Here is a 25,613-nt window from a genome sequence, read left to right as displayed (position 1 = left end):
AATGGTATTAACCTTCATCATAAATAGAAGCATATATGCTGTCTCTGTGTCCCCAAATGAACTCTGCATTTTAGTCTCTTCAGCCTCTTTCCTCTTATCTATAGTTTCATCAAGAGAAGGGAAAGAATCTGTGAAAAGTAATTATTCAGTATTTAACAATGCAGAATTTCCATACTAGTCATAACCCACCAGAACAGGTTTTGTGAAGTCACAGCAAAAGTCTGTTGTTTTCCTTTGAGGTAGCAAAACGCTCTCAGTTCTTAGATTATTTTTTTTTTTAAGTGTAGCTGAAGATGTTTTTGCTCTGGTCATTGGTCATTTTCAGATGTCTTGTAGTTTGCTTGGGTCCTGTGCATAACCTGGCTCATAGAGATAAGGTGGAAGGTGATGAGGAGGGAACTGTGGCTTATCTTGAAACCAAAGATACCATTAATTAAGCAGATAATATTCCAGAAGTAAGCCCTGTGTGTCCATTGTTTAAGGAAGAAAAAAAACCAAAAAGTGATACCAGAAAGACGAAATGAGGAAAGGTTCAGCCTTAGCTTTCTGTTGAGGTTTTCTTTCCAGCTAATCCCATATGCTACTATGAGCTCCTTTAATTCAGGAGTAGGTGGGTTAAGAGCACATTTTATTTGAATAATCTCTTCCCTGATGCTAACTGTGCCCTTACCACTTCCCCTGCAGTTCCCCTGTGTTCTGTTGCTGATACAACTTGCGGCTACTGTCTCTTACATTCACAAAACTGTCTTCCTGAGGAGCTAACAGGTTATCAGCTCTTGTAGTCATATTTAATCATTGTGAAGAATTATATCTTTCTAATAAGCCAGTGATTAATTATCGTGCCCTTTTTATCAGCGTAAAGCCTGTCAGGGGTGTCGTGGCTTTCGGTTATAACCTTTCAAGGTTTACTTTGGTAGAATCCAGAATACTTAGAGACAACCCCATAGTTAGGCAGACTTTTTCTCTATACAAACAGTTATTATCTCCTCACTTATTTTTCTATTTATTTACAAATAAAAACCAAATATCCTCAGTGGAACATATGAGAAAATAATAAGAAATTCCATTACCCCAATACTGAAGAAAAATTTGACATCAGAAGCTTAATGGAAACAGAAAATATTATTCATTTCGATGATTAGAGAATAAGAGCCATTCATAAGCCTAAAATAAATGAAATAACCAGTATGAAATTAGGAATATGTTTTTCATTTATAGAGAGTTCTGAAGCAGGATGCTTTTGTCTTTTGTTAATAGCCTCACTTCAGACTCAGGTGTTACAGCTTACTGGGGAGATGTAGTGGAACTATACGGCAGTGCAGGGAAAGAGGCAGGAGAACAGCGCCCGATAAGCAAATACAGCAGCAGGGGACTTTACACAGAGGGTGTGAAAGTGCTCTAGGGCAAGCTGTATCGCTTCCTTCTCCGTAAATCTCTAGGAAGGTTTGGCGAAGGAGTTGAGGCAGTACAAGATCCAGAAGTACTGAGCTTCTCCCAGAATCCGGGTCACTTTGGGTGGCCACAAGTCCCTCCATAGCAAAATCCTGGTGTTCCTCATGCTAATTGATACCTTCCATGGACACATCAGGTAGCCCTGGTACAGTTCTCTTCTAGCCTATGCCTAGGGAAATAAACACATATGTTCCCCTTGCTGCTTTGGGAATTTTCAAGTGGCCTTCGAATGGCTTCCATCTGCCTTTTGTGTATGCTCTGGTTTTTGAGATGCCCCTGCTTTAACACAGTACTGACAAGCTCTTTAACCTACTCAGTGGGAACATAGACTCTGCTTTTACACGGTGGTATGAAAGGTTTCCTCCACAGAGGGAAAAACACAGCCCTTTTGAGTATTTGCATAAATATCAGAAGGATATGGAGGGACACAAATCTCCTTCAGCAGTAATTGCATTTTTGTTGCTATTAGTATAACAAACTAAAAATCATTTTGCATTTTGCTTAGACCATTTGTTTTCCCAAGGGGGACTGCTCATGCCATTAAAACCTCTTTGTATGTGAAAAAAGTGCGTAAATAAAAAGATGACAGGAGACAGAATAAATATTTATACTGTCAGCATTCCGAGCATTATGGAATCTTTTCTGTTTTTTTTTTTTTTTTTTTTTTCCTATTTAGAATTGAAATAACCAACAAATAATGAGCTTTCTTATTGAGGAGGTGTTCTTAGGGATAAAGCCTGCCACTGGGCTTGGGGATGTGGGGATGCTTCTGCCAGTCTTAAAATCTTCTGATCCGATTCTGACTTCAAGAGTAGTTGCCGGAAGGCATATTTCTCTTTTTTGGACATTTTGAAGGGATGGTTACCTTAAAAAAAAACAGAATTTCATGGCAGAGGGAGAAGGAAGTTGGGAATTTGACTTTAGATTGAGATCTGGAAAAGGTTTTTTCCCAAGTTTGCAACTTCTGTTTGCGAAGTGTATTGATCAAATATGAAATACACGTGCAATCACACTACTTCTGAGAACATAAATTGTCTTTTTATGGCTTCAGCAACACAATTCACTTCCTGTTCCCTCCTGAAGCTGATGTCCGTTACACTAATTGTATTCAAACCTGACTATGATTTATTAATGCCATGTGTGAATTCTAGTTTGCCTATTAATTCTAATTCTTTTGCCTGTTGATACTGGTTCTTTCACTTGTTTCTTTTAGGGAAAATAGTGAGGATTTAAGTAACCTCTCTCCCTTTATAAGTTCTGCGTATGGCTGGGTAATTCTCCCCAGATCCACCAAACTTTGCAGCTGCAGGAAATTTTCATGTCCTGCTTTTTTTTTCTCCCAAGCCCCAGTGCAGTCTGGCAGGCACCGACTATTCATCGCTTGGCTGGCAGTGCAAGACGTAGTACGCTCTGAAATTGCTTCACAGTACATCTCTGCAATAGATCAGCAGGGAGCTCTGAGATGAGGAGTGTAGCCTGCATCCCCTCTAAGATTTACTGTGTCATATTCAGGGCTCTATTCACATTTCTGTGAATATACAGGGATTTTTCTTGTCTACAGTGCAAATAAAATAATCCTCTCTTTAATCCTGTCGATACCAGTCCTTCAAATAGCCGGTAGAGGCTACTCTCCCAGGGACAGAAGTCTTTCTCATGTGCAGTTCCATCCAGAAGCTTCCAACTTTTGCAAATACAGAGTGCAGTATACAATTTGGCTAATTCATGATGACAGAGAAGCACATTTCAATGAACTGGCACAGAACTGGCAGCCAGAGATACTAGAATTCTCTGTCTAGCTCTGCCTTTTATTCTCCATATTTCCTCGTCTTAAGACTGATAAATATCTTGCTTTCATTTTCCCACAGGCTAACGTGCAACTAGTGCAATTTTATAAGGTTCTTGAAGGATTACCCAAGAAATTTAAAATATTCCTAAGGCGCTAATAATGTTAGGCTGTACCTATCGGAACAAGCTACCAGCTCTGATAGATAACTGAAGTATAAAAGCTCGGGTTAAGGAAGCCACTGTAACTTATATATTCTAAACAGGGAATCCATAATACTGCTTACCAGGCTATTAAACCTCCATACTCAAAAGACTTGCAGGGACAGGTCCTTAGATTTCCAGTACAGGGCTGAACATACTGCTTCTTTAATAAGTAATTAAGGTACCTGTTGATGTATTTGCTGACTGAATTCAAAGCATAAGTGCTTTTGGAACTTTTTTGATGAGTAATTGAAGGTAACATACCCCTTTCTCTTTCCCTGTCTAAGGAAACCGCTTTAAAAATTGCCCAGATGAAGTGGCTGAAGGACAGAATTCACGGATTCTTCACAAGTAAATTCTGAGAGACTCCCTCTAGTTTATTTTTTTTTTTCATGGTAGCATTATTAGCAAATAAATATTTTTAGTACTTCAGTAATATAGGAGCCAGCCAATGTTGTCTCAATTTTTTTTCCCCTATGAATTATTGCATTAAGAGTAGGGTGCATCATCACAGCACCAGGGATTCATCTATCTACATTTAGGTGTCTGTTACTATGGATCTGATTGTCTAGATTCTGTTTCTCATTAGTACAGGCGAATAGATACTCTGGGGTGCAATTCATCTCATATTCAGAGAGCTGTCAAAAACAAGTCGGAGGAGTAGTTAGGTTTTAGATGCCTGAAGTGTGGGAATCTAATGTTAAATGAGACAGTTTCCCACCTGGTATGTTTATGTCTTGACATTTCTACATCACCATAATTTCCCAACTGGTAGTTGTCAAACACTGGAGAATTTTAGATTTTCTAAAACGTAAATGAAAGTGTGAGTAAGTCAGATTTAAGTGATATAAATGTTTTCATTTCTCTCAAATGGAGAATCTTACACTTTTGTATTTTGTCCCTTTGAATTATATAGGCTGTAAGGAAATGGGGAGCAGAATGTATTAAGGGATTGCACTCCCTTGCATGAAATAAAGCCCAAGCACTTCAAATTGCCTCAGCTATTAGAAAAAAATGCTTTAGTTTGAAAGTGTGTTATTGAAATGGCCATTCCCATCACCGTTAGCAGCCCCTGCACGGAAAAGCTGTGTGTAATACCTCTCTGTGCAACAGGTTTCCCAAGCAGGGGTTCGGTGACCCACCTTGAATAAGTTTGAATCAGACATATAGTTAATTGGTCCAGTTTTGCGGTAAGTTCAGCATGTGTTCATCATTAAAATACTGTCCTTGGTATTTATTACCTTTTAATGAAGCGTTTCATCACTGTAACAGTCTAGAACCTTGAATGCCAAATTCTGACATCTTACAATTGCTGCCCAGTACCATATTTTCAGTATAGAACTCATAGGTCATGGAGGGCTAAAACCAGGAGACTTTAGGCCAGGGAAGCTGCTGACGTGGAAGTTCCTCAGGTATCTCTACCACATGCAAGTGCAATGCCATAGAATCCCAGCTTACTTTTCTTTTTTAAAAATACAAGCTTCAATTATACACAGGAATATATAGTTGGTGAAATCTCTGTATATCACAGGGTGTTACAGCAATAGCATATCGCTTACAAGCTTAATACTTAAAATAAGAACACCTGACCAATATATTTTTCCAGTTTTTTAGCTAGTGAGTTTTTTAAACATTCTAAACCGCATGTTGCACTTGAAATGCAAAATTCTGAAACATACAAAATTAGAAAACTGACCACAAGACCTCAAGGGCCACATCTTGAGTAATTGGGCAGGGCTAGCCACTTATTCTTACTGCCTCTTGTGATCTGAGTTGCTTGGAACTGAAAGTTCAATTTGTATTAATGAGGGAAATCATTCTTTATGCTGTACGTCAAGATGATAAAATGTGTATTCATTGACTAGACTACAGGCAGGAACATAATGAATTCAAGGGCTCTCAAAATAGCAACTTGGCTTTACCTGCCACAGCTAAAATCTATGCCATGATTCCATGTCTTCTGTGTTTGGTGCCTGCTTTGCAAATCCAGTTTTGTAATGCCTCACCAAGCCCATGCTCCTTTCCCAGGAGTTGGTGTGACCACATCCTCTCTTTGGAGTTCTGCCTTCTGGCTGGCATCACCATCCCTCCCTTCCACGTCAGCAGTTGTCTCTTCTACACGTACCGTAATGGATATCCCATCAATAAATGCAGCTTATTCCTTTCATTTCCTCTTCATTTTCTAGGCAACCTGTTGATCTAAATAATTTGGATTTTTGGTAGAACATTCAGTTGACCAACTCTTTTGACATATCTGATCAATTTTCGGGATAATAAATTCAAGGCTAAGAAGAAAGGCATTTTCAGAGCAGTTTTATACATATGGTACCAACAAAAATTCTGATTCTTCTATAGATTCAAGATCCTATCACTTGAACTCAGTAGAAATCTCTGGATATGTTCACATGTTCTTCAGGTACCTTATTAATCCATTTTTAAGTTACTGTTTGTAGCTAAAATGTACCAGCCCTTGTCTGAAACAGTATAAAGGACAATGTGCTGCTTGCAGTCTCATGGAGTGCAAAAGGGTTCATTCAGTTGTCAGGGAGCAGCAAGGACCACTTATATTCTTTTCATCTGGGTAGCAGACAGATGAGGTTTTTGATTTCTATCTGATTAGTAAGAAGTACTGTGGATTATAGATTTCACGGGGTTGAGGTATTTAGTTATACCAGAATTTAATTGTTACCCTGCAGTCTGAGAGTGAAGATCTTATTGGGCTATAGATGCTAGTTCTTGCCTTTGTGCTATTTGCAGACTCACCTAGGAAATGTAATATCAGTTTTACTTGTTCCCTCTTGGCAGAGTAATTTGGTAGGTAGCTAATTAATGAAATTCCACCCCCGCACACAATCCCTGCCCCCCCCCCCCCCCCCTTAGACATCAGCGTAGTTTCCCAGCTCAATATTTCAAGGCAGTGCTGATGAGATAAGATGTAAAGTTATAATAAAAGATCATCATGTTGGTAAGTAAATTTAAGACACACTCACTCCAACTGGCAAAATTATGGAACAACTAGATTTTGAGAAAGTTAATTGGATATGGAATCCTGTGAGTCATGTGAAGTGAGATGAGCAAGTCTTTCCTCAAAGATGAGGATGCAGCCTAGAGATAAATTAAATGCTGGCTGCGAGCTAAATCAGCAGATGGGGGCTGGGCAAAAACTTTAGTGGGGAAGATTAGGATTATTTTATATCAGCAAGTAGACAACCTGTGATTAAAGTACCAAAACATACTGGCATGCTCAAGTACAGTATTTATGTAGTCCTTCAGTTGCATTTGCAAGGTCTCAAGTAATGTATGAGATAGAGATACCAATGGGGTCAGTAGACCCACAGAAGACGCAACACTCAAGAAGAATCTCTGGTACTTCTCTCTCTTAGTACTTCTCTGTCTGTCATGCATTTCCAAGGGTGATAGTTGATCGATACTTTCTAGGTTTGTTTTTTTTCACTGAAAGAAGCACAGTTACCAGTTGATGGACCTTCTGTTCTTCACATAACATTAAGTCTCCTTGGGGGCTGCTCAAGTAGGTATTCTCTGCTGAAGATTTGCCTCAGGAGCCCGCAATTTCTACAAGAAGAGCACATACCTTTATTTCAGAGTCGTCACAGGCTATCACACTGGTTGATGGTCACTCCCGTTCTGCTTCATTACCTGTCCCATGTTTGTTTCCTTTTCTTGCCAGCCCGCTTAAGCCACATCCCCAGTGTAACTCCATTAAAGCCAGTATTGGGTTCAGTCAGAAGGCAGATGGCCTCATGCCCTACTCCCTCCCTTTCTGTGACGTACTGATTATGTATTGAATGCTTCTTTCAAATATTACCAAAGTAACAAAATCCTGCACTCTTGCTATTCTAATAAAATGACAAATATTACAATTAATTTTTTACCCTGGATTTGGAAAATTCATGGTGCTGGAGAGGAAGCATCTAGGCATGGGAGTGTGGGCACAGCTTGAGATGTCATTAATGGGCAGCAATGTTCCCCTCAGGACTTTCTGTTCCCACTAGATCTGAGCCTGTGCTCTGCATTTGCATGTTCTTAAGGTATGGCCTAGGATAGTTGAAAAAAGGCACACTTAATCTCAAAGAAATAGTAAAAGGAGTCTAGAAACTTTAAAATGTTAATGGACAGTGTAACTCTAATTAATCTAATCTAATAAACCAATTTCCAGTTGACCTTCTTGGCGAGGGCAAAAGCTTCCATTCCGAAAGGCAGTGTGATCAGTTGTGGGTTCCTCCATTCCTGATTTCAGCTGCAGAAAGGTGTGGGGCATTTCAGGCAGTATAAAGGTATACGTTATATGGCAAATCCACATGCATGGCTGTAGCGCCGAACAAATTTCAACATCTTTTTGAAGCTACGTGCACTATCTAGATGTTAGTAGTTATGTGATGCTTTTAAGATTTCTTCTTCCTACTTTGCTTGTGTGTATGTTCTGTATGAATGCACATTGTCATCTTTACATTAATTTGGAGATACTGGTAAGTGAAGCGTGCAACAAATCCACTATTCTTTATTAGCTAATTATCTGGTTGTGAGTCCCAGCATTCAGCAGTTCAAGCAAATAACATAGATGTGAATTATTCATTACATGAGAACTGCTGTAATGGGTAAGAATGAAAGATTCTGGCTATTCCGGCCTCCTCTTTCTGAAGCACTATCAAGCAGGAGCGGCAAAGATACCGGCACGGTAACGGCATGCAGCGATAGACAGGGTCATTGGCCCAAACTGTCCCTAATGTTTGGCTTCCATTTTCTTCTCTTCTAGAACGTAGTATGAGCAGTAGTACATATTGCCGAGCTACCACCTTTAGCACGGTGGCAAGAACGTTCACGTCTACTACTGTTTTAGTTCCATTTTGTTTCTTTTTCATTTGTGCACTTTTTTCCTCAAATGTGTCAGCAGTAGAGTAGAAGTATTTGAATCCACCAAGTGACCAAAGCTTCTGTTTAGGTAAGCCTTGAGTTTCCCTACCTTCCTATTGATCCTAGCTTACGAATCATTTAACAAAACCCATTTAAAGGCAGAAAGTGAAATCCTGATCCCAAAGAAACCAAAGCTTCCGCTGGTCTATGATAATACCCAGTTTCTTCATTAAGCGGTAAGTATCTGTAAAAATATGGCCATTTTTAAATATGTGCATTCTCTGGTACAGGCACTTAGTGCTTCCCATAGCGGCAATGGCTCTTGATGGCTGTCAACTATGGCGTCTTATAAGGCTGCCAGTTAATGCCATCAGAGGAAGTTGTGGGTAAACAGCATTTTACAGGATCAGCATTCCACCTGTAACGGTCTGGGATTTTAAGCATGATGAAAACTTATTTGAGGTTACTCACAGGAAAGAGAGGCTATATGATCATTTTATTTCACTACAAAAACATGACAGTCCACTGCCAGTAGAAATGCACATCGGTCTTCCACATTTGAAGTCATGAGCCTGCTGAGCTTCCTCTTCATTTGTTTGCTTTCCCAGGCTGCGAGCAAACAGCAAGGGTCGGTGCAGCCTTTTTAGCTGCAGCCTTTTGGCTTTGTCCCGTTTCATTACAAAGCGAAATGATGCAGAAATCCACCTGAAAATGTAGTTAAGTGATGTGAAATTTAGACACACTAATAAATTACCAGTAGCAGGACATGCTGAGTTTCAAATCATCCTGCAGCCCGAGAGACTGCTAAATTAATTAGCTAGATAGAAAACTTCGGGGAGGAGCCACTGAGACAGTCCACTTCAAGGAGGAAAGAAGGATGTTTCTTCTGAAACAATGCCATTGGCACTTCAACACCTACTGTTCTGAAGTGTTGCCAAGTCCTTAAAAATAAAATCTATCTATATATTGTCGGTGTACCACATCTACCTTCAGCAAATACTGACAGCCAGTAGGAAAGGCTATGCACATACTAATGGCCATGTCCCATATAGGTTCTTCCATGTTTAAGGAGCCTATTACGCCTAATAAATATCTTGACTATTATTGACTGCTCAGCTCGCATTAAAAGGCCTGATATGGTAGTCTTCCTTTGGAGAAAAAAACAAATCACAAAGATTTGTGGGCCATTTAAAAACCTATAGGGCATGAAATCGATACTGTGTGGGAAAGAGAGAAAGGAATTCCCTCATTAGGTCTTGCACATTAGTACAAAGGCCGTTGCTGTAGTTTAATCTGAGTTCTTGTGATATATCCTCATAGCTCATTTATACCAGGCAGGCACATGGAATAATGCATTAAGATACGGATATTTCTTTTAAATATATTTTTTAATGTCTTAATTTTTTTCGTATGCCTATGTATTGTGTATGAAAGGGCAAGATGATGTAAGTAGACACGCTAAATACCCTGAACTGAAACAGTGACTCCCTGCTCCCAAATTGTGATGCGTAACGTAACGGCTCTCCAGCACTGTGAGCAGAATTACATTTTTACTCTGTTGTTGATGAACTTACTGGTACCGAATGCTGAGACTGCCTCTGTGGCAACAGTGGAAGCTGATGTGACAGCGTTTCTTTCCAAGGCTTGTGATACAGTGGACTGGGCTGTAACTTAGCTGCTGCTTAGGCTTGCTAGCTTGTACAGCTGTTCCCCACCTCTGTCTCAGTAAAGAAAGTCACTTTAATATCCAAAGTGTTAAAAAGGGTCAGAGCACAAAAGATGAAGCTCTTGGTTAGTTTCCTCTCCTGCACACCTAGCATGCTCAGGTTGTCCACAGTCTTTTCTCTGATGCAACTTATAGTGGATGAAAATTTTGAGTTAGGTTTTCTGGCAGCACCATTATCGTGGAAAGTACTATGAAAGCAGCTGGAAGAATTACCTTGACCGAATTATAAATGCAAATTCAGTCATGGTGTCAGACAAACACATTTTCTCTGAAGAGATTTTAATGTTTGACTATGGTAAAATGAAGCTAAAGTAATTTTCCAGTTCAGCGTCAGCCCAAGTAACACAGGGGTATTGCACACCCCCCAGGGGAGGGAGGAGGAATCAGAAAGGAACAGAGATGCTCCCTCATCGTCAGTCCATCTTCCCGTACAGCTTGCTCTGCCTTCTTCTTGCAGGTGACCTCTTTGTAGTGATGCACCCTCGTTAAAATGTCAGTTTACTGATTAAAAGCAAATAGGAATATATTCTGCAGAAGAAGCAGTGGGATGGATAAATCGTGCTGAAATACCATTTCCATTCCCTGGACATCACAGCACGTTTATATAAAAAGAAATGTTTTTTCTCCTTAATACTAAGGTCACAGTTATATTGTTTCTATCTTCTGACTGTCACTTTTTCAACAAGCATCTTGCTTGAAATTGGAAAAGCATCTGGCATTATATGGTATTCCCTCCAACATGAAATCCACTGCTTATCCTCCTACGTTTTCCGTATTCACTGGGAACGGTGAGGTCGGGAGGGGGGGATGGCAGTTACAGTTCAGGTCAAAACTGAATGAAGTTATTAATTTGGAATAATAGTAGTAGTTCCTGCTGGCGTCGTCCCTCTTTCCCACCTCCTGTCTCCAAACCACTGCAACGCTGATTCTTGCTCTTCACATTATTCTTCTCTCAAATTCAGAGCAATGCCGCCAGATATGTCTAAAGACAGATCAGACAGGCTGAATCTGGAAATAAAGTATATATTCCCTGAAAGGGAGCAAAACCCAGTTCTCAACTGCATTGTTACTTTGAGTTTGAATTATTCAGCATTACTGATAGGCATGGTTCTTTTTTATTAGAACTCTGTGTTTTATCTTTGTTCCAATAAAAAGTAACATGTACATCAGGACCCCTGAATAATTCAGTGTTACTTCATAACTCAGGAAGCTTATCCTGTTTTCAAGGCATTTCTTGCCTAGGTGTTCCAGAAATGAAGCAATTCTCTTACGAAGAGTTGTTCCTCTGTTGTAAAAGTGGATTTTAGCTACCATGCTGAGTGCAAAGTTACAGAATTTGCTGTTGTACTGCCTGAGGCAGCCTCGGCTCTTTCTCTGTGGGAAAAGGACAAAACAACATTTTAGTTATTCCAGGCAGTTACTCAGGTATCCACAAGGAACTGTTCAAACTTTAATTCTTCATAAAGGACCTTTTTCCCAGAATTATTTTAGCTAAGTATTGGCAAGGGAAGTAGCATTTCTCCTCTGTCAGATGATCTCTTCATCAATGTATAATTTTCTGAGACGCATAAAGCATTTTAATTAAACTGTGAATCCATTTAAAGCCTTCTAAACATTGGGTTTGTGTGTTTAAAAATTATCTATCACTTACCAAAGACATATCGAGATGCCATGGAATGCATTAATGAGAATAGGATTTTACCCTTGTATGCATTTACCAGAGAACTATCAAAAGCCAACTGCAAAGTGCGTTGATTGAGCAGCAGCTCTGTAGAGGTGATCTTTTGTTGTTGAAAATGGATTTTGAGGTCTCAGAATCAAGAGGGGAACTGTAGGTTGTGTGAATTAAAAGCTGATCATCGGTTTCCACACTTCTGTGGCAACTAAAGCGTAGCAAGAAAAAACCCTGTAGAAAGAAGCCAATGTTGGGTTAGTTTCCATCTGTATGTATTGTTCTGCAGGGCAGTACGCATCCTATAACTTCATATTTTCATTGCTATCATACCACCAGATGCTTCTAAACTGCGGTGCTAATGCTCTTCCTTGTGACCACTTTCTGTCTTCCAGCCCATTTGACAATCTGCTTTTTTCCACTTCTGAGGGTACCTACTTATTTTACCCCTTCATTTCATTCTGTGCAGAAAAGTCACCAATCTCCTACTGTTTAGAAACTCCCAGTGTCAAAATTTCTGCCTTTGGCACAATTCCAGCAATTGCTGGTCAGTTCCAGCAGAGTCGAGTTAATTTTTACAAAATGATTTGTAGTTTATGAATTTTCACCTCTATTTGCTTCCCATTAGAGATTCGCTCTTGCACCGTGGACTGAGCAATGGTGTTAAATATTCACTGATTTTCACAGCACTTGTTTCTGTTAAACTCATGCTAGAAGAAGGAATTCTCTTTGCTGTGTTTATCTTTACTGTACTTTAGAACCAGCCAGGACAGGTGTTTGCCCTTTCGTTTATTTCCCATTTAAGCCTCTTCTTGATATCTATTATATGACTAATTGATTATCTAAAGAGGGGCTTCATCTTTTCCTGCTTAGGTAATTCCTCTCAAAATACATCAAGCTACAATCTTAATCAAGATTAATCAAGAAACAAATCAAAATTAGGCTAGCCAGCCCCCAGCCAATTTACATTTTCAATGTGTTTTGTGTTGTACAGATTTCTGGACTATATACAAACCAGGTGTAGACGAAGCAGCACTTATTCTGTAGGGTGATGTCATTTTGTCACGTCTCATGGCTAAACTCTCTGTAACTTCAAAATTCTCGTGATTTCTTATCACAGCAAGTTCTTTACCTGGAAAATCACTAGTCTCTGATTTTTCTGTTTCACCCCTAATCCAAGGTGCTCTGCAGAATGCTGCGCATCTTGCAAGGCTCTCCTCCGTGGTATCAGGTTGACAGGGACAGCTTCCGTGTGATAAGACTGAAACCACTATCTTTTCATAATGAAATCAGGCTTTTCAAAGTCTTTTGTTTTTGTGTTTGTTTTGCTCAGTGCACACTAAAACTAATATAATATGGAAACAAATCTTCCTCTGTTGATGTACAAAATAAAGTGTTTTGCCCGTGTTTCCATGGAGACAATCAGTCTGCCATAAATGAACATGAAACGGCTCATAGTTCTGCAGAATTTAGCTGTTTTGAAATCATTACATTACAAGTCATTCACAGGGGCCCTTTGCTTCTGTTCTGTGATGCCTTCCAAGAGTCCCAGGGTGATTTCTAGGCAGGTAAGTATTACTATCCTCATTTTAGCTGCTGAAAAAGAGAAGGAGGCAGAGTGACTGCCTCATTTATCCCAGGTCACAAAAAAGGCAACATTAGAAGAAGACACCGTAAGGGTGCCCTTCCCTTCCCGCCCCATTGGCGAGGAGAGCCGCTGCCCACGCGCAAACAACAAGTGTAACGTTGGTCGTTCTTCCGTGGCATACTGTTAGAAAGAATTCTATCCGTATCATAACTTATTAATTAAGCATAAAACGAGCTCCTGTATTTTATAGCTGATAATGATTGGGGCCAAATCCTGTATCGCTTATCCTAGCAAATAAGCAAAGGAACTTAATGGAAAAAATTGAGGTTTTTCTCATTTCCAGGGCTGAATGTCACATCTAGTTTAACATTTAAATACAAGCACGTAGAGATGTGCCGGGTGCCTGGCTGGGAGTTGCCGTAACTGTAATAACATTTGCATTCAGTCTGTCGACAAATAGAGCAAACTCGTCGCCCTTTCGGGGAATTCATATCCAGAATTTCTGTTGCTTGCCTAGCTCTCTACAATGCTCTGTTAGAAAAGAATTGTAATTTTGCATACTGAAATACTGATTCATAAAAACAGCAGTTTGGTCCTCAAATTTTACTCTTTGCTCATGGAATCAGTAATAACAGTGATGCACATTTGCTTCTGCGCCTACCGCTAAACTAATAAGCATTAAAAGATCTGGTATTCATGTTTTCAAATGAGATTTAATGACATTAAATATCTAATGAAGGATGACAAAATTTGATTGGTAAGAGATTTTTTCTTTGAAAAATGCCGGAGTTATATTTCTACTTATATTTTTTCAATTTTTTTTTTCTACTCATAGTTCACAGTATTACACTTTGTATAGTTCTTAATCAAAGCTGGAAAAGGGTTCAGTTCCTTACAAGCTAGCTATCCGAATGAAATCGTAGACATTTTTTTCCCATTATATTATTGCTTCAGTTAAAGTATAAACTACAACAGCCTCAGCCTCAGAAGTGCCTCACGACATACGATGCAACTTCTCTCCAAGCAAATCAAAATATGTTTGTACTCATCTGAAATGGGAAAGGTGTATCTTTAATTATCGATGAATAATTTAAAGTGTTATTTTCTGAAGAGGGTATAACCTCTTTTGTTTTCATTGGCCTTGGAGTAAAATAATTTGTGTTAAATGAAATCCCACTAAATAAATGATAATTCACTCCAGTGTAACAGAAAGCCAAAATAGTCTGGGTCGGTTCACAGGAGAAATTATATTCATCATTTCAAAATTACCAGAGGATTGTTGAGTCCAAGCATTCAGAAATCTCAAAGTTATCTTAAATAGATTATTATTAATATTATTATTGTTGTTGTTGTTGTTGTTGTTATTTTAGTAACGATTTGGAGTCCTTTGTATGGCTTTGGGTTTTTTTTAAATCTTTGTAGTTTATGTTTTCGCTATTTCCCCAGCAGCCATGAGAACCAAATCTTACTGGCTTTTGGAGGGAAAACCGAGGTTCTGTTCTGGTAGTAGGGTCTGGAGGTTTAAGGGAATCAGCCGGTATCACAGGACCCAAGTTCAATCACAGATAGGGAAAATGCAGTCTCAGCTTCTTAAAAAACCACAGTCTGACCTAACAATCATTTCACAAGATGTTACCAGCTATCCAGTTCTACCGGTGTGGAGATCCACGTGCTTCCTCTCTTCTCCTCACATTCATGTGCTAGAAAATCGAGCTCGAAAGCCTGAGGGAGCATATTTCGTTGCAGAAGAGGCACGGCTGGGCTTGGGGCACCAAAGGGGCAGCGGGCTGGAAGCAGTAACGGCTCTCCTGCAGCAGGAGCCATGCCTGCTGTGGCAGAGCCGTGAAAAGCTGGTGGGGTGGAGATCGTCTGGAGCGAGTAGCGGGATACCTGGGGTTAGGAACGCTTGACTGCCTACTTATAGGGTACCTTTGAAAAGCAAGCAGAGAGCTAAGGCTGACTGAAGGAAACAGCCATGTTTTCAGCTCTGCTCCTGTGCTGAGGATCTGTTAAGACAGATGCTGCAGAACTGTGTCCTCCCTGCGAGGCAGAAGCAGAGGTTTCTTCTATTTCTCATGTTCCACCAACTAAAGATTAGAGCGATCTTTTGAAGCTCTCTACTTCCATCCCAGGAAGCTTGAAGCTGGATCACCCCAGGGGTTTTTGGGACTCCAAGACAAAAACCGTAGCGCTGCTGTCATGAAACATATGCCAAAGCACTCCGAGTCCCTGAGAATGGGGTTATTTTTGTACCCTCGCTACTTCCTGGAATTAATAATTGAATGGAACATCTGACGAATGTCCTTCGGTCGGTGGGTGTTTTAGGTCTGTTTTGCCTTCAGCTTACCAGGATATGCAGAAACACACCCTGGGGTACAACACATACAAGCACAAATTATCACACAGTGGAAGTGCTTGGAATTTAGAGAAGCGTTATGGCACTGATGCCAGATCATACTTTATCGAACCGATGCGAGCACTCTGTACTTGCATGTCGGTTGAACCTTTCCCTTGCAGGCAGGAGAGCTCTTTGTGAAAAGCACACCTGGTGCTAGCTGAAAAACAAAGCAAGTACGTAGCTGTACTTGACAGCTTCTTTTTACAGTGGATGTTTGTTTCTTCAGGTTCAAATGAAAGCGTTAAAAAGGTAAATGTATTAGCTAAGCGTACCTAAGGATATGAAATATTTAAAGCCTGCCCCAGTGTAGGGAAGTATTGGAGATACATCTGCAGTATATTGAGATATAAATCGTAATAATTCATTGTCATAAATGAAACCAGGAGCTTCTTTTTTATTACTTTAGCAAATCAACGTTGGTCTTGTACATGTCCCTGTGCTAGTTGCTACCAAATGCCTACATTGATGGTGGTGACTGATCATCGCGTCCACCAATGGAAGCGCATTTCTTAACTTACAGTCTTCTCTTTTTTTACCTTTCCTTCACTTATTTTCACTGCATCAGATTTCTGTATATTTGTTAAGGAATTTAATTTAAATACTCGGGTTCTTGTCCTTTGCTTTGGAAAGGAAATCTGTAGAGTCTTTTGAAGCATCTTTTGCCTTAGATGGCCCTCAGCAACATCAAAAGCAATTATATGTCAGTTATAAGAAATGATCTTTGAAAGTGCCTGTAAAAATTAAAATAGATGTTTCTGTGCACTATACCAGTGTCTTCAGCCACTCAAATGTAAGAGTGCTCCAAAACAAAACCATAAAAAAATACTACACAGTGATGGAATAAATGCTGACAGTTTGAGATGTTACTGTTTAACTGCCTTGAGAAATTCCATTTACTGAAAATAATTCACATACATGTTTGAAACATTCAGGCCTATGGTAATTAATTTTCAGCTGAATTGATTTCTGTATGCAAATTGCTCTGAGTAATTATGCAGAGAGAGGGCATGTGAGGAAGAGAGATTTAAATATCTGAGCTTGTTAATCGAAGACATGTTCTTCCCTAGACTTGGGGGGAGGGCTAACACCAATTTTCTCCCTAATGAAGCAGAATGATTTATGCCAAGATTTGCAGAAGCAGGATAAAAACCATTGGTAATTATTTGCAATTGATATTGGGGGGGTGTAATCTGTTATTAAATAACATTTTTTAAAACCAGAATTATTAACAATACCAGCTCTGAGAAGAAATTTTACACTCATAGAATTGTAGAATGGTTTCGGTTGGGAGGGAACTTAAAGATCACCTAGTTCCAACCCCCCACAAAGGGCAGGGACACCTTCCACTAGGCCAGGTTGCTCAAAGCCCCATCCAGCCTGGCCTTGAACACTGCCAGGGATGGGGCATCCACAGCTTCTCTGGGCAACCTGTTCCAGTGCCTCACCACACTCAGAGTGGTCTCCACTTGGAGATCGAGCCATTGACCACCACCGTCCAGCCAATTCCTTATCCACCGAGTGGTCCATCCATCAAATCAATGTCTCTCCAATTTAGAGACAAGGATGTCGTGCAGGGCAGCATCGCTGGTGCTGTGCACAAGTCCAGGCAGATGATGTCAGTGGCTCTTCCCGTATCCACCAACACTGTAACCCCGTCATAGAAGGCCACCAAATTTGTCAGGCACGATTTGCCCTTAAGGAAGCCCCATTGGCTTCCAGTCACCTCCTTATTTGCCATGTGCCTCAGTGTTTCCAGGAGGATCTGCTCCATGATCTTGCGGGCACGGAGGGGAGACTGGCTGGCCTGTGGTTCCCCTGGTCTTCCTTTTTTCCATTTTTAAAAATGGGGGTTATGCTTCCCCTTTTCCAGTCAGCGAGAACTTCACCAGACTGCCACAACTTCTCAAACATGATTCAGCTCCAGTGAACAGCATAGTCGTGGCCACTTACCAACATGTAAAATAAGAAAATCTGGGGAAAGCGTATAGGCAGAGACCTTCTGAACAGCTACAAAAGCCTGGAAGTCCATCACAGGCTTACTTGGGTGTCATGTTTGTGCAAGGGTGATGGGGTAGTCCCATTGCGCTTGGATTAAGTTCTGCTGACAGCCTAACCTCAGCACATGGATTGGCTGGAGTTTACCACTGGAGCATTGAAAACTATCATGTTTTCACGGAGGAGAGCAATCTTCACCTGAGTGCTTTTTAAGTTAATACATAAGGCCATGTTCACCTTAAGAAAAAAAAGCATAGATTTATCATCTGCTTTAAAGCTGAGTTGAAGCTCTAATTCTGGGGGGAAGTCTATGGCTTACTTTGAACAACTGAAATGTTAAAAACGAAACTGGTTTTAGCCATCATATGTTGAAAACATGGCCTTTTCGTAGGAAAAGTCAAGGGCAAAGTTTGTAGAGATTTTTATTAATATGTGTTTCAGCTGGCTGCATGGCTTCTTACGTGTTTGCTCTTTGACAGTTCTCATGGAAGTAAGTAGTAAAATTCCTCCAAGTCACTCTTAGCTGCTTTGATCACACTTTCTCTTTGGCTGTCACCGTGCTGTAAGTGGAGACAAGGTGCTGGTTGAAATGTTGCCTTTTAGACCTGAAGTTCGACATTAGCTGCCGTTCGAGCTTCGTGCTGAGTGGGGAGGAAGCCAGGTGAGGAGTCATCCTTCCGCCCAGACCAGCTTGTGTTCGCAGCTTTCTCAGTCCCGCGCCCTAGCTGCTGGCTCGTACGGCCAGGAGCTCTGCTTTCCTGCTGGTGCTTGCTTGTGGAGCATTGCTGGAATCAAGTAATACATAATAATATTGAAATACACACCTGTAATGTAACGCATCATTTAATTGAGAGGCTTTGTTTTATTATCAGTCTTTTTTGTCTTAAAATGTGCAGTAGGATCTCTGCATCGAAGATGGCAAGTCCCATTTTCCAGTTCATCATACCTTTCTCAACAGATGTTCTTCTTTTCTCATACAGTCAGAACAGTTCCGAAGGGATTGCATAAAAGCAACTGCTCTTGACATTTCATTATGCAGAAGTATTTTTGTCATTGAGTGATCATAGTACTTATTGTCAGGCAATTTTGAAAACAGAAAACCCAATATTTACATAATGCCATTTCTCTTTGATTGTGTAGTTTGTTTCAGCTCCACTAAACATCTATGAGTTTGAAATTACTCTCTTCCCCCAAAATGAATGGTCATAAAACCAAAATCAAGCTCATAAATCTTGCTGTGAACTAGTTGTACAGTTTCTGCAGGATTACACATCCATTGCTGCAAGACATTGACAATATTTATTTGTTATCACCTTTTGAAAGTCAAATGTGTGAAAAATAAATTTACTCTGTTGTGATTAACACAATGACCCACAGCTGCAGCATATAGAGCTACAGTCTTATAGAGCAAGTTCTCCCTGTACTGCCAGTGTCTGAACTAAGAGTTTCCTCAAAGCCATAAGTCTTATTTTATAGTGGTAATATATAAAAACATGAAATGTAATAGAAAAGTATCTCAAACACTGTTGTTAGGTCTTTGTCCAGCACTGATTTATATTGCAAACTCACAGCCTCTGGTGAATGGTACAGGGAGGGGAGAGGAAAGCCTGTGCAGTTCATAAGCGAACATTCTCTGGTCTGCTTTGTGGAGCTGGGAGGGAGAGGGATTTGGGGGCAGTCGGTATTTGCAGTCCTTCTGGTATTGGAAAGAGATGCCAACATACCGTTAGGAGGTTGTTAATGGTCTGATGCGATCCCTGGTGTTTATTGTTTACCGATTATTCTGTTATCTCTGTGAGGTAACCACAGAAGATTTATAGTTTTAATAGGTTGCTATGCATAATAAAAGCTTGACTTGCAAGTGCTTTGTCACTTAATGGCAGGAATTCTGATCCTGCATCTCCATTTTGTGTAAATGGGCCTGGCATAGGTTTTGGGTCACTGCATATAGATGAAAGCCTTTCCCCTTTGCAGTGCAATCAGCTGACCTACGGAGCTAGCAGACCAAGAGAGTGCAAATTTCCTACAAAAATGTTGTGGCCAGTGAAGCAGAAATTTTATCCCATCTGAACACTTCTTCACTTGTTCTCTGCCAGACAGGAAGAGACTTCAGACCTCAGGGTACCAGGATAGCTGGCCAGAAAACAAATGTCAGCAGCAGAAACATCTAGGTGTTAAGTGAGGAAGAGTAAGACTTCTGAGCCAAGATAAAAAGGCAGAAATTCTACATTTTCCCAGGATAAAAAACTTCTGAAAATGTGTATACAGAGAGATGTGCAGTATTGTATTTCCCTATATTTCAGCCAGCTGTCTCCTGGGATGGATGCTTCCCTTGGAGACCAACTGTGCAGGGATTTCAACATGGGAAAAGCTCAGGACAGGAAACCACAGAGTCTGACTCCAGAAAATAGGCAGGGTGACTGAACTGCGTTTTCATCAAAGGATTTATGTCCATGTGAAATCTGGAATTCCAGTAGTGGCGGGACATGGATCCCTCCAAAAATTTTGGGCCAGTCCTCAGCCACTGTCAGGTCAGAATAAGTTCCTCATCAACTTCACCTTCACCCTCAGTCTAAAGAAAAACTGGAAAGCTGTTCACCTATTACAGCCAGGCTTAAGGTATTTTTGCTATTACTGTGCAGACAGACCTGAGTAACTATGTGCAGACTATTTAACATAGAAAAGGGACGGCTGTAGTTTTCCTTTCAAACTGATAAAATAACGTCTTTATAATAAAAAACTTCCATTTTTTTTCCTCATTCCTCTTCCCACTTCCATTTATTTATTTGTACTTTTAGCTCTTCATTTTCAAAGATTTCATACTCATTGCTTTAGGACAAAAAGAACTGTGATGACAAATAAGGTTGTTATGTTTCATCTTATTCCCAAGGGTCTTTTCTTCTGCAGATGATCAGCATCTGCTCCTAGTCATGCAGAAATCTGATTAACAAAGCATGATCTTTGATTAGCATATTTCAGAAATTGTTTCTTATTATGAGCTCTCCTTAGGGCTTGTGTTGCTTAGCAGTGGAACAACCTTCCAAACTTAGTTAACATGTTGAGGAACTTTGCAGACATATAAATCCCTATTTTGCCCTTTTATGTTCATATGGATAATGCATTCTGCATAAGTGGAAAAATATCTCAAGAAATAGTAATCCAGATCATGGGTTGTTTTTATGTCTTCTGACAAACCCCACAGTTTTGCTTGTATTTAATAAACTTCCTTCAACTATATTGAACTGTATGAAAGGGTTGTTTGTAATGAATAATAAATGATGCTTCTATAGTGTGTTCCATTTAAAGATCTGCATGAGCTTTTCTACCATGAATGAAATAATTACTCCCAACACACAGGTCTGGAAAAGCTTAATTTATTAATATTGCCAACATTATTATTCTTCTCAGATTTTAGAAGTAAGACACTGAGGTAGAGAGAAGTTGAGGCCTTGATTTAAAAGGAAATAGTGACCATGATTTCCAACCACATCTTTTCCCATCCCGGTCCTCAAACTGATGACCATTCAACAATATTTTTCTTTTTCGATAGATGATTTCTTAATTGCGAAATAACTTCAAAGTTGTGTTTTGTTTAACAGTAATGTATTGTGTGATGCTATTTCAGAATGTACCTCCTTCAGAAATGCATACATTTTTACTGCCTTAGAAGGCCTAATGGGTTCCTGAAGTGGATAAAATTCTTCGATTAAATTTTGCTATGAAAAAACACTAAGTTTTGAAACTGTGCGTGATGTCACTTAGACCGTGTAGGCCTAAATCTTGCTTCTCTTATTCACGCCAAACTAGTATTGACTTTCAAGGCTAAACCCACATCCCCACTTACGCAGGATCTGGCTGATGGAAAACTGTGAGCACGAGGCCAGCGAGTGCTCTCCAGCAGCCCAGCGATGTTGGCAGCTATTAGCCCTGGGCTCCTAGCCAACTAGCACAATGGTTTCTGGTGATGCAGCAGTTTGCATCGAGGATGTGACACCAGCAAAAGCAGACGACGTGCATGTGGTCCAGTAAAAGAGCAAGGCCAGCTGCAAGCCAGCAAAAGTTCTGGTCGTTATTTTTTTTAGTGTGGGTATAACCTTTGAATTGTATCAGCCCACTGAATCTGTGATCTGGTGAGCCTTCGTGGTCCAAACGGCGCTTATGTATTAAAGGCTTTGCAGGAGGGGCGTATCTCACTCTGTTTTGCAGTTTAAGAATATCTGGGTAGACACATAGGTAAGGGAATTGTGGCTTGCCATTTCAATCCCTGTCAGCCTTTAACTCTCCAGTGAGAGCGAACTAAGAGGATTAAGAACGTCTCGCCCCCAGGGTTCTGGGAATGTAAAGAGCAGGGGATGGGCTACTTCTCCTGTGCCCGTTAGTCTGACTTAGAAAAGACACCAAAAGGCAACAGCAGAACACCCCTGAAGAGCCTTTTCAGCATTTGGTCGTCTCAGTAGGACAGACCCTGGCCCCTCAAACACCGCCTATATATTTTCCTAATGACAACTCATTGGATGTTGACGCCTTGTTGTTTATGGTGCAGGAAGCAGATGGTCTTTTCTCCTTCCTTGCTCACTTCACCTTTTCTAACAGTTTTAATGGCTTTAAAAGAAAAAGCTGTTAACACTTTTGGTTTGTTTCTAAGGCTTCCCCCTGTCTTGCACCAAAGTCATTCCACTAAATACATATACACTAGTGAAGCTCAGTTGCCCATCACAAATGTGTGATGGGTGTTAATGTGGTAGGAGCTCGTAGCTGTGGCTGTTAATCCAACACAGAACAGCTGCAGCACTTCAGCACTGCGGGCAAACAGAAGAACCCCCTGCTTGTTGAAGTGCCTTTGCTGTCATATCAAGAAATTTGGTACATAGAAAACTGAGACTTCTTGTACTTCAAACAGTATCCATTGAAAGTTTCTCTGATCGTTCAGTAAAAGTGGGAAACTCAGTTATCATAATGTGCGATAAGGCTTTATACAGTCCCAAAAATGAAACTAAGAGGTGCTCATTTCCAAGAGTGGCCCATTACGTGGGGAGGGAGGGGAGAGGTAGAATGGGATTGCAGGACACACTGAAGGGGAAGGGAGTCAAATCCTTGGCAAAACAATGTCCAAAAAAACCTTATCTAAAAATCACTTCTTAAACAAAGGTGACATTTCTCTGTATGGCTGTGGCTTCCCTTCTTCTGAAGTATTCACATAACCATTTTTTGAATATTTCTAATTCATCCTGGCAGATATGTCTTACTGCTGATCTTTAGAAGCATCCTTTTGTAAGAGAATGAATTTAGATAGATAGCCTTTCGAATGGGACTTGATTGCTGAGAAGTATTTATAAGAAATTTTCCCAGCTGGGATCACTGCTCTAATTGGAGTGGTATCCAGCATAGCACTCTATCACTCCTCTTTTTTTTTATCTCAAAGATTACCAAATCACTGCTCATTGCAGGAAGCAGTCTGCAGAAACTTGGCAGGAGCAGGCAGGTTTGCACACTGGCAGGACAACAAATGCTGCCTGCCTCTGCTGAGCTTCTGGAGGGACCAGGAGGCTGCTCCAGTGGCTGCTCCAGTGCCTAATGCACCAGCACCTTCTTGCCTTTGTGAAGGAGCAGCTCATGCCACCACTAAGTTCAGACCCTCCTGCTCCTTTTGGATGCTAAACAGGATGATTCCAAGCTAAATCCTAATTTTACAGCATCAAGGCTCTGATACATGTTTAATATCTTAATTTATTTGAATAGGTGTGAAAGTTTGTGCAGTTCTAGTGTAACGTGCCATGTGCTGATTTCTTCATTTAGGGTTAGGAGACATTTTTGTGTAAAGAGAAAAAAATGAAGGGGCTCCTCAGGCTCTCACTGCTCCTTTTCAAGCATGTTTGTTGCATCTGAGGAAAATGGTTCATCGCAAGCTAAAAGTGGATCTTTGCAGGAGCCTCCTGTTAGAATATTGGCAGTGATTTGCTGTGCCGTTTCAGCCTCCAGGTACCCTTTTCAGATAAGCGGGGGCAGGGTGTGCGCGCGTGTGTGTGTTAATCCTTGTGTCCTGGCTAAGTGCCGGTTTTGGTAATTGCTTACTGTCTGCAGTCCTTTAACTCCGTTTGCATCGTCATTAGGGTACAGCATTATTCACTCCTTCTGGTCCACTATTGTGCTGCCTTGCAGTACGCTGCTATAGAGAGGCAGATTTTAACCAGCAGATTCGTAAATAGGTATGTTCAGGAGGAAGGTTCGTGGCATCTTTCCTAATCAAAGCTGTAAAGCGGGTACCTGAGAGTAAACCCCAGTACCCTGCATTTTTCAGTGCAGGACTGCGTGTCCCGTTAGCACGTTTTCCAGGCTCCTGACTAGCTGCAGTGCCTCAAATCATCCATCACATCATAGGGAGAGAAATACCCTGTACTGCCACCATGTCCTTTTCTCCAGCAACTTAAGATTGTTGAGGTGAAGATTGCCTGCTGCATTATTCATCGTGGGGCTGGCTGAAGTACAGTTCTGGGCGGTGTGTCCCTGTCCGTCCCCAGATCCTGTTAGGCTACTGGAGAGAAGGACAAAGCAGCAGTGATGGCTCCTCAGGGAACCAGAGCGTCAGACCAAAGCAGGGACCAATGCTACTGCCAAGAGTGGGAGCACCGGATAGTGTCAGGAGGAGAACAGAGAGTGTAAGGACTGACTTCAGAGGAAGAACTTTCCCTGGGGAGCATCAGCAGAGACAACAGCTTGGGCATATTTGCTCTGAGATCACAACTCATCATGTTCTCTAATCCCACTTCCAACAGCACGGCTGGTGATGTAAGTTGTGTAAAAGCCCAGGATTATTTTATTGTTGTTACTGCTCTTCAACTCAAGCATTTTGGGGGCAGGAGATGCTTATCAGTAAAAGTTAAAAATAATTCCTACAAAATGATATGCCTGTTATACAGTATCTGTGAAATGAATTTTATTAGCAGTCTGCAATATGTCCGTTATTAGATAGCTTCTAAACTACTAGTTATTTTGTGAGTGTATTTTATTCCACCATAACTTTTCTATGAAATAAACAGCACAATACAGGTTATTATACCAGTACTTCATCCCGAGGTATCATGTCTAATATTAATGTGAATGCCAAGTTAGACTCAGATCACCCTTCAATAATCAGAGTCTTTAAGGTCTCCATCTACCTTTCTACTTAAACATCTCTATTTAACGTGCAGTCTGAAACCAACGGCACATACTTCAAAGTGGGAAAGTATTTATTCGCTCAGATGTGGGAGTGTTCCTTCTAACCAGTTGTCATCTGTCAACCAAGAGATAACTTTATATGCATGTCTCACTGTCTTTTTTAATATGTTTGGTTTTTTATAGCCCTTGATCCATCCAAAGATCCATGTTTGAAGGTGAAGTGCAGCCCACACAAAGTGTGTGTCACTCACGACTATGAAACTGCTATTTGTGTAAGCCGCAAGCAGCTGGTACACAGGTAAGGAAACTTAGTGTTGTCTGAGGTCTTTGTGTTTTCCTAGACATCCAGTAGGATGAGAAGTAGTAACATGAGAAAACTCCAAAATGTACATTAAAAAACATAATTATAAAACATTCCTTTAAAGTTTAATTTGCATTTTTTTTCCAAAAACAAACAGATGTATTTTTATTTATACCTGAGTCTGTTTCAGAAAGACCTGGACCATGGGGCACCAGGCAGTGCGGCGTGCAGAATGCTCTCCCAGTTCTGGGAGTGGCTTTCTCCTCCCAGAGAGCAGTAACTATGGATATTTTAAAATCTGCAAACCAGTAATATGAAATGAAAATGTTGTGTCAGAGACACCCACAGTTCCAGTAACTTCATTAGAAGCAATTACAGAGAGGTTAATAAAGATTTTTTTAAAATGTATCAAACCTGTGCTTAAATTTGGTAAAGAACTGAAAAATGTTGGTGAAACTTTATAGA

General features: G+C 40.5%; 1 protein-coding gene across 1 annotated transcript in view; it reads left to right on the top strand.

The window, feature by feature from the left end:
- Positions 1-25,613, top strand: part of SPOCK1 (SPARC (osteonectin), cwcv and kazal like domains proteoglycan 1) — a 336,826-nt gene that overhangs the window by 170,869 nt on the left and 140,344 nt on the right. The window contains exon 4 of the mRNA XM_075102866.1: positions 25,031-25,145. Coding sequence (XP_074958967.1) covers positions 25,031-25,145 — 115 coding nt within the window. The remainder of the gene's footprint in view (positions 1-25,030; positions 25,146-25,613) is intronic.

The sequence above is a fragment of the Phalacrocorax aristotelis genome, chromosome 8, assembly GCF_949628215.1.
Source record: "Phalacrocorax aristotelis chromosome 8, bGulAri2.1, whole genome shotgun sequence".
Taxonomy (NCBI): Eukaryota; Metazoa; Chordata; class Aves; order Suliformes; family Phalacrocoracidae; genus Phalacrocorax; species Phalacrocorax aristotelis.
Note: the sequence above shows the minus strand (reverse complement) of the source record. Positions and strands in the feature narration are given on the sequence as shown.